This window comes from Crotalus tigris, unplaced genomic scaffold (assembly GCF_016545835.1).
Source record: "Crotalus tigris isolate CLP2741 ecotype Arizona unplaced genomic scaffold, ASM1654583v1 scf7180000018549.3470463, whole genome shotgun sequence".
Classification (NCBI taxonomy): Eukaryota; Metazoa; Chordata; class Lepidosauria; order Squamata; family Viperidae; genus Crotalus; species Crotalus tigris.
The window spans coordinates 577,764-585,948 of NW_024097072.1; the positions used below are offsets into that span (position 1 = coordinate 577,764).

The 8,185-nt window shown below is 37.8% G+C and overlaps 1 protein-coding gene across 2 annotated transcripts; it reads left to right on the forward strand.

Moving 5' to 3' along the window:
- GNRH1 (gonadotropin releasing hormone 1) lies at positions 1-4,495 on the forward strand. Of its 2 annotated transcripts, XM_039354194.1 has the most exons (4): positions 1-950; positions 1,054-1,225; positions 2,308-2,407; positions 4,294-4,495. In XM_039354194.1, exons 1-4 carry the CDS (start codon positions 844-846, stop codon positions 4,305-4,307), a joined length of 393 nt encoding a protein of 130 aa, XP_039210128.1. In that variant the 5' UTR covers positions 1-843; the 3' UTR covers positions 4,308-4,495. The 2 variants fall into 2 exon arrangements, with proteins under 2 accessions (XP_039210128.1, XP_039210127.1); XM_039354193.1 differs by lacking the exon at positions 4,294-4,495 and having other exon boundaries at positions 2,308-2,531.
- The last annotated feature ends 3,690 nt before the right edge of the window (positions 4,496-8,185 follow it).

Consider the following 8,185-nt stretch of genomic DNA (forward strand, 5'->3'; position numbering starts at 1 on the left):
CCCACAAGATGTCAAGGTCTTCATTGAAATCGATGGACGAACAACAATCTAGATATACATCATCTAACGTGGTGAAGTGGTTAAGGTTTTGGAGTAAAACTGAGAAGGATCAAATTCGAATCTATTTTTGACCATGGAAACTCACAGATGTCTTTCTGTCAGTTACACACTCTATGTTGCTGAAGGTACCACACAGGGTTACTGCAGGGATAAAAAAGGGGATGGTATACAGTACATCCAGCAACAGATATAAAAATGCAATACATTTATAAGATAGGAACAGAAGAATATGGTAGGATCTTTGAGGATGCTTCTGAGAAAGTTTTTCTCCTGAACCTCTAGACTCAAAGGTTCTATTTTTGATACCCAACGATGGAAGCACCACTGCAGCTCTATCATTCCTTCTCAATCTTCTGAACAGATAGATCCAAAGGCCAAGACTTTTGAAACAAACCAGTTGCTCATTAAAAAGACTTCCCCATTATACTACTAAAATCATCTGGATTTATTTAGCATGTCTCAGTTTGTATAATATCTCTCAAGAAAGTTTGTTGATGAAGATTCTCGGTCATCAAAGTAGAGTTGCTTGGAAGTTGAATCAGTCTGGAGGAGCTACTTGGATAAGCAGGGAAATATTTCAAACTAACAAAGAAAAGAAATCCAATTGGCATGACTCAACTTCCAGATTCAAGAAAGGCTTTTAAAGAGAAAAGATCAGTTGTGTTTACCAGCTTTTACCACCCTTTTGGAAGGGTGTCCAAATCCTTTCTTCTCATTATGACTTAGATAAGACCACAATTATAGTCAGCGTGAGACAGTTAGGAATGTGATTGCCTGGGGCAAATGCGTCAAAGATGGAGAAGTGAGATATTTATAAGGCAAGGAAGCACATTATCCCACACCAAAGAAGATCTCAGAGGATCCACTTTCATCTTTGACCACCAGTTCAGGTAATCTATAGCATATGCACAATGCATGTTGGCATCTTCAATAATAACTATCCAGAGAAACATGTTAAGTTTTTTCTTTATTTCATTTCTTCTGCATTAGCAGAGCTCCTTCTTGGTCTCCAGATTGTGACAAAATGCAGAAGACTAGGATGCTAATTTCAAGTTTCTTCCTGCTGCTCTTCTCTTTATCAATCTGCTTTGCCCAACATTGGTCATATGGCTTCCAACCTGGTGGGAAGAGAGACGTGGAAAACCTAAGGGATTCCTTCCAAGAGGTAAGTTAGTTTTTGGTAATTTCAATCACATTATGATGTGATGTTTTGACATTTATGGTGGACATGTGCCAATGCAAAGAAATATTGGAGTAGCATTCACATCTTAATACAGAAGGTTCTTCAAGTGACTATAAAGATAAATCCAGATATTTTTCTTTTAGACTTAATGGATAAAGAAGTTGGGGAAAAAAATTGGCACGTTGATGTTACACAGTATATGCAGACAGCAGCAAGAATACTTAATGCAAAAGGAAGGATACTTTGATTCTCACAATGGACAAATAGCTGCCAAGGTTGATAGAGTTAGTTAGGAGAAATGGTTTAACTGACTACTTTGATTAAAGAAAATAATACAATTAATTTTATTTCTTCTTGGAAACCACTTTTAAACTTTGTGCTTGAGATGGAAAAAAAATGAAACTTTGATTTTGGGTTTTGCTGATTAGATAGGTTCGTCATTATAGAAATGATGTATATATTATTATGTAAACATAAAAAGTCAAGGTTGTATGTTATTACCTTATTCTACTATGTCACAAAGAGTCAGAAGCTTTTTTTTTTATTTTCCCCCTTTCCCCACACTTTTTCCTCTTCCCCTATTTTCCCATTATTTTCATTTTTCTGTTTTGATAAACTAAGAAAAATATTTGAACCACACTATGTGATGTGTTGGATCCATCCCATGATAAAATTGGATGTTTCTATTCCCTAAAGGTCAAGGGACTTCTAGTATTAATTTATAAGGGACAGAACTATCGCTGGAGGGGGCATCTAATAATGTGAACCAGTTTCTTCCATCTAGGGATATTTCTGTAGGAGAAGTTCAGTTTCTGCAATAGGGCAACTAAGCACCAGTTTTCTTCTATGAGCTTTCCTTTGGAAACTCTATCAGAACAGGAGATGTTGCTCACATGCTACTGCTGGAAGGTACTTGGAGCACCTGAGTATGTCCCACTGATTATCTTCCAAATGTGGAAAGAGACACTAAACGATTCCACCGCACAGCCTCTGAAGTTTCCATCGCAAAACTGACTTTCCATCATTTCGGACCGATTCATCCGAGTCCTTTTTCTCCATCGCAGATTGAAAATGAGGTGGGCAAAGTTGGGGAGATGCAGCCCTTTGAATGCAATGTGCCACGCCAGCATTTCACACTTAGAGGACTGAAAAGTGTTCGTACAGGTAAGCTCTCTTTTAAATGTTATTTTCAACTTTGCATTATTTTCTGTTCCAGTGATTTAAGGATGTAATTGTCAGCCGTGTCAGGTTGATGAGACTAGGAAATCACCACCACAGGAAGGCTAGAACTCCCTTTATTGAGATGGGCTGTAGAAACCGAGTTTTGCAAATCTGATTGTGCTGTATCTTCTCCCCTTCCTATATTCCTGTGAAGTAGTGAGATGCATATCTGAATCTCTTCTGAATATTTTCTATGTGTTGTGGACCTAAGACAGTTTTTTTTTCTCTTTGTTGTTTTGGTAATGGAGCTAGAGTCTCTCCATCAAGGTCATCTTTCTTACTCTCTATAGTAATCTGAAGCTCAAAATATTGCTGAGGAGAATGCCAATTAAATCTTTTTTTAAAATAGATGAGAAAACTAGCAATTATCTTTTATTTAAAAAAGGTGAAGACCAATTATGGCAATGATCATGTTGGGTGATGCCATTGGCATGCCAGACTTTTGAGAGAAAATTCTCTCAGATTTATGGGTAAATAACCCAACTTTTCTTGGACTGTTCTTGAACAATCACCCATTGTTAGGATATTGCACCTGACTTCTAGATCAAATAAACAATGTGATCTGCAAGCAATCATAAGCATGTTTGACTTAACAAAAATCAGCATAGGTGTGTTTACATTTCCCAAGAGAGAATTGCATTCTTTTGGCAGGTAGCTTAAGGACATTTTATTTGAAGCTTAATATTCCTCTAGTCTCGGAGAAGGAGAAACAAATAAAACTAAGTCTAAGTTCTTGTAGGGATGGGGGCCAGATAGAGGTCGTGAGCAGCAAACTGCCCTTCCAACGCCTGCGTGCCTCTTCTCTCTCTACATGATCTCATCCATTCACATCACCATGGCAATGTGGGAAACTACCCCAGGTTGGCACATGATATCAGCCTGGTTACATCAACAGGATGTGGTAGAAACTGTTCCCTGGCTGGGGCCTCTTAAGGATTGGCAAGGGGTTTCACCAATAGAACCGTTGTTGCTATGCTGATGCCATCTTACTTTATGCTATTTGAATACCTGTATATAAGGCAATAAACCCTGCGAAAGCAGTCAGCCATATCTGCACCCTGCAATGACTGAGCACTGATTCCTACAAGTTCTAAGTTAGCTAAGTTAACTAAGACAAAGACTAAATTAGGGTGTGGTGGCTTAGTAGTTAAAACACTGGGCTTGTTTTGAGACCCAAGTACCACAGGATGGAGTAAGCTCCTGTTCTTGCTCCAATTCTTGCAACCTAGTATTTCATATGCATGCAAACAGATAAATAGGTACCCCCAGGGAAGGTAACAGAATTCTGTGCACTATCGGCATAAAGTCATGCCAGCCGTATGACCATGGAAGCTTCTTCGGACAATGCTAGCTCCCTTGCCTAGGAAACAGACATGAGCACCACACCCTAAAGTCAGACACAACAAGGCAGCGGAAACCTTTACCTTTTTAAAAAAAGTTCTTTAAAGTAACCACTGAGCACGATGGGACAACTAGAGGCTAATGTGAAAAACGGTGATTTCAAAGCTCAGAAGAAATCTTACTTTTTTTTTTTTGATCCTGCCTCCTAAGGACTCTGATAAAAGACAGACCAATCTGAACATTATGTCAGCCAGAGAAGGAAATGCTATTGCCTGATTTACTTTTTTCTTCCCTGTTACTTTTTCTCTTTCCTTTTTGCATCTGTTTCTATTTTGAGTCTGTCAACACTGAGTTGTAATATCTTTACAATGCTAAGAAAACCACTGGTACCTAACAAATGTATTAAAAGCTCAAAATGGTGTACTTCTCAATTAAAATAATTTTGAAATGTTGAATGTATGTATAATTGTCATCAATGTGTATTTCAGGCAAGTCTAACTGAAGGAGAGAAGGGACAAAAGAAGATCGAAAGCTACCTGAATCGAAATGAAAAATAAAGCAGAATGGAGCTTTTGCAAAGCATTTAACTGCAACATCTGACTTATGTATGCTGTAAACCAAACTAAGAGGGAAAAAAAAATCTAGTTTGCCATTGTGTTATTAAGCTTCAAATAAAATTTCCTTAAGCTACCTGCCAACAGAGTGCAATTCTTTGTTGGGAAATGTAAACACACCTATGCTGATTTTTGTTAAGTCAAACATGCTTATGATTGCTTGCAGATCACATTGCTTATTTGATCTGGAAGACAGGCGCAATATCCTAACAATGGGTGGTTGTTCAAGAACAGTCCAAGAAAAGTTGGGCTATTTACCCGTAGGCCATTCTCTCAAAAGTCTGGCATGCCAATGGCATCACTCAACATGATCATTGCTATGATTGGTCTTTCTGATCTCTGCTGATATATGTCATGCAACAGAACATAGGTTTTACTTGTATTCATTTTTCTACTACCAATGAACCTTTATGTTTGATATAACATGGGGAAAATATGGATTTGGGCTGCTAGCTGCATAATCAAAAGCTTTTGGCCACTGTCTTTCAGCATCTCCCACTTGAAAGCAGCCCATATGGTTAATATTCATTTTCATTCCTTGCAGTTCTTCTCTCAGTCAAGAACGCAACTGGCAGGTCAATTCAGCAGCAATCCCCACTCTTTTTTCTCTGTTGATGAAGAGTTTTAATAAATCATAAAAGCTTATTAGGTTGTCTAATAAGGATGTTGCCTTTGTGGATTTTTTTTTTTGAGTATTAACAATGATAACTTTGTACATAGATTGTTCTCCGTTCAAGACCTCTTTATCCTATTTCCTAGAATCCCACATTCATTCAGGCATTTAAGAATACTGCTTAAAGTCAAATTCTACAGTAGATTTTTTTTAAAAAAAAATCACTCTCTTTACTGCTAGGATGCTTTGAAATGCAAGAATAGACAAAATTTTGAGGGAAGCATACTATTTTAAAAATTTAACTTTCAGAATTGTAGTTTTGATTCATGCAACTAGTACATAATAACTACATCATAACAGGAAGCAGGTTTTTTTTAAAAAAGGCCAGGTTGGAACTTAAAAAAAAAAAAAGTCAAGTCCCAAACTGATAAGATATATCACTTGCGGCTTCCAGATTTGGCATGGGCTGCAAGAAAAAAAGATATTCCACCTAAAACAATTACTCTATTTTCACTGATCGTTGTGGTGCATGCAGTTGTCCAATAAATCCTTTGGGTGTGGGGGTACCTATAAAAAGACAGGCAAATAAACATAGAATCATATTTTTTTAATATTTTCATTTACAATTATAAAAATAAATAAGGCAAGTCTGCTGCAATAAATCCTGTACTGAAAATAACAATATAATGTAATGGTCAGTCCATAGGCACAGCAATGTGATGGTGCTATAAAATCAGCCAGATGTAAGATCCCATGCTTCAAACATGACCAGATCTTTGGACGTGCCCGTTGGATCATAGAAAATTTAACCCTTACCTAAAAACCATTAATCTTCCACACTAACTCTTGTGTGTGGAATTCTTGCCTATGTTGCCAAATGTAGATCACAAATAGAGCTGTCGAGGAGGTAACATGCACCTACAGGGTGCCAGATTTGAGAAAGGCTTTACTTATGTTCTCAGACTTGGGATACATAAGGAGTGTTGGCTTATAAGTCATACATTGCATAAATTAGCTTCTTGCACAGAGATTATTTTCCTCCATAGTTGCTAAACTATCAAGAAGATAAAACTGAGCACAGCTGGCATATATCCATTTCAGATATTCCTTGGAGAACTGTATTTTAAAACTTTACTCATATTCTCTTAGACCTCTAGAAAGTTCAGACATGAGTTCCTAGGAGGTGGTTATCTATCCAGATCATAACCTGCTTAAAACCTGAGCAGGTCTGCTTTATCATTGGCTTGAGAACGTGTCTTTCCAGATTTTGGTTAATCTAGTGCAGCGATTCTCAATCTTCACCGTGGACCCCCTTTAAATACCTTTTGTGGCCCTGGCCACAGATCCCCAAGACTTAACTCAAGATTTAAATCATAACATTTCTGCAAGCCATCATGGAGTTGTGATGACATCGTGGCCCCCCAGGGATCTGCAGACCACAGGTTGAGAATCACTGGTCTGGTGCCTTATCGTATAGAGGGAACATGGATAAAAGAATTGGAGGTGACAGCCATATCCAGATTAGCCATTTTCTCCTGCCCATTTTGTACTCATGGGAGTACTTGACTTCACCCACAGAAATCCTAGAAGACAACCATCCAAAACCAGATTGTTTTAAGTCACAAAGCATTCATCTCCAGGCAGGAGTAATCAGGAGCTGGTATCACCTTCCAGGAACCCTAAAAGGGAGGAGAATGAAAGTTGTTCCAGAAGAATTCACCATGTCTTCCTGGGATGGGCAGAGAGGAAAACCACAGCTTTTAAGACATTTGGATCTTCGCTGGTAATAAGCACAGCTGGAAGTGGAAGTCTGTGCAAAGCTGAGAACATCTACTATTTTTTCCATAGAGATTCAAATATTCCCACACAGATTTCCTACCATCCAGCCTTCTCAGTGCACAGACTGAGTTTTCCAAAGCCAACTGGCAGCAAAAGGCAGGCAGAATTTATTCCAAATTCAGAGAGGAACTGGAGAAAAGGGACTGGCAAAGAGCAGAGATGCCAACTCAAACAGGAAGTAGGCTCTGCAAAAAATACTGCCATCTTATGGCTTTGGAAATATAAACATTTTACAGAAAAAGGAAAGGAACACTACATTTTGTAGCCAAAGGGAAAAATAATCTGGAGATATATATATATATATATATATATATATATATGTGTGTGTGTGTGTGTGTGTGTGTGTGTGTGTGTGTGTGTGTGTGTGTAGGTCTTTGGTTGTTTGGGTTTTCTCCCGCGTAAAATTGGAGGTGTCTTGGCGACGTTTCGACGAAGCCAAGACACCTCCAATTTTACGCGGGAGAAAACCCGAACAACCAAAGACCTACATACAAACACCCGCGAAAACCTCAGAAAACATATGTGTGTATATATATATAAAATCTGGATATATATATATATATTTAATATTATTACACTCTCTCTCTCTCTCTCTCTCTCTCTCTCTCTCTCTATATATATATATATATATATATATATATATATATATATATATATATATATATATATATATATATATTGCACAACAAAAAAGGGACCACAATTTTTTTTTCTTCATATAGGCCAATTAAACAGTTTGGAGCCACCCAACAATGCTAATCTTTTGGCGTTCATACTCAAACAGCAAATTTCAACAGCTTTAATTCAATGACTGTGTCCCCCCCCCCCCAAATCGGCTGCATTGTTAGGAGAAGAGAGACAGAGCCATCACAGAACCTGGTTTGTACTATAAATAGAGTTTGCATTTTACTCTTGACAGTTTCCTGAATAAGGAATTTCTTAGTTCTTGCAATAAACAACCTCATGGAGAGCTCAATTCTTGAATCACTGCCTGTGAGGCTCCTAGCTGGAACATTGGCCAAGAGAGGCTTAATAACTTTGAGCTAGTCATAAAAATGAGAAAATCTTTTAACTGCACGCACTAGAAATTTTTTGTCAACCTGGAATGGTAAGATATAGTAGAAAAAGATCAGGAGCAATGATGGTCAAAAGAAAAGTAGAACTAATAAGATGAGACAAAGGGTTTTAAAGAAGAAAAGAACAATGTACAACATTAAAATGTGAATCTCAGCTTTCTGGCTAGATGTTTTGCCTAAGGCTAATACACCTGAATTACTGAGAAGCTGTTAGGGGACACACACACACACTGCTGGG

Excerpts from the sequence above, each read along its gene's own strand:
- GNRH1 (XM_039354193.1), top strand. The coding sequence starts at position 844 with ATGCGTCAAAGATGGAGAAGTGAGATATTTATAAGGCAAGGAAGCACA. Across the intron at positions 951-1,053 it reads ATCTTTGACCACCAGTTCAG|AGCTCCTTCTTGGTCTCCAG; the intron begins GTAATCTATAGC and ends CTGCATTAGCAG. Across the intron at positions 1,226-2,307 it reads TAAGGGATTCCTTCCAAGAG|ATTGAAAATGAGGTGGGCAA; the intron begins GTAAGTTAGTTT and ends TCTCCATCGCAG.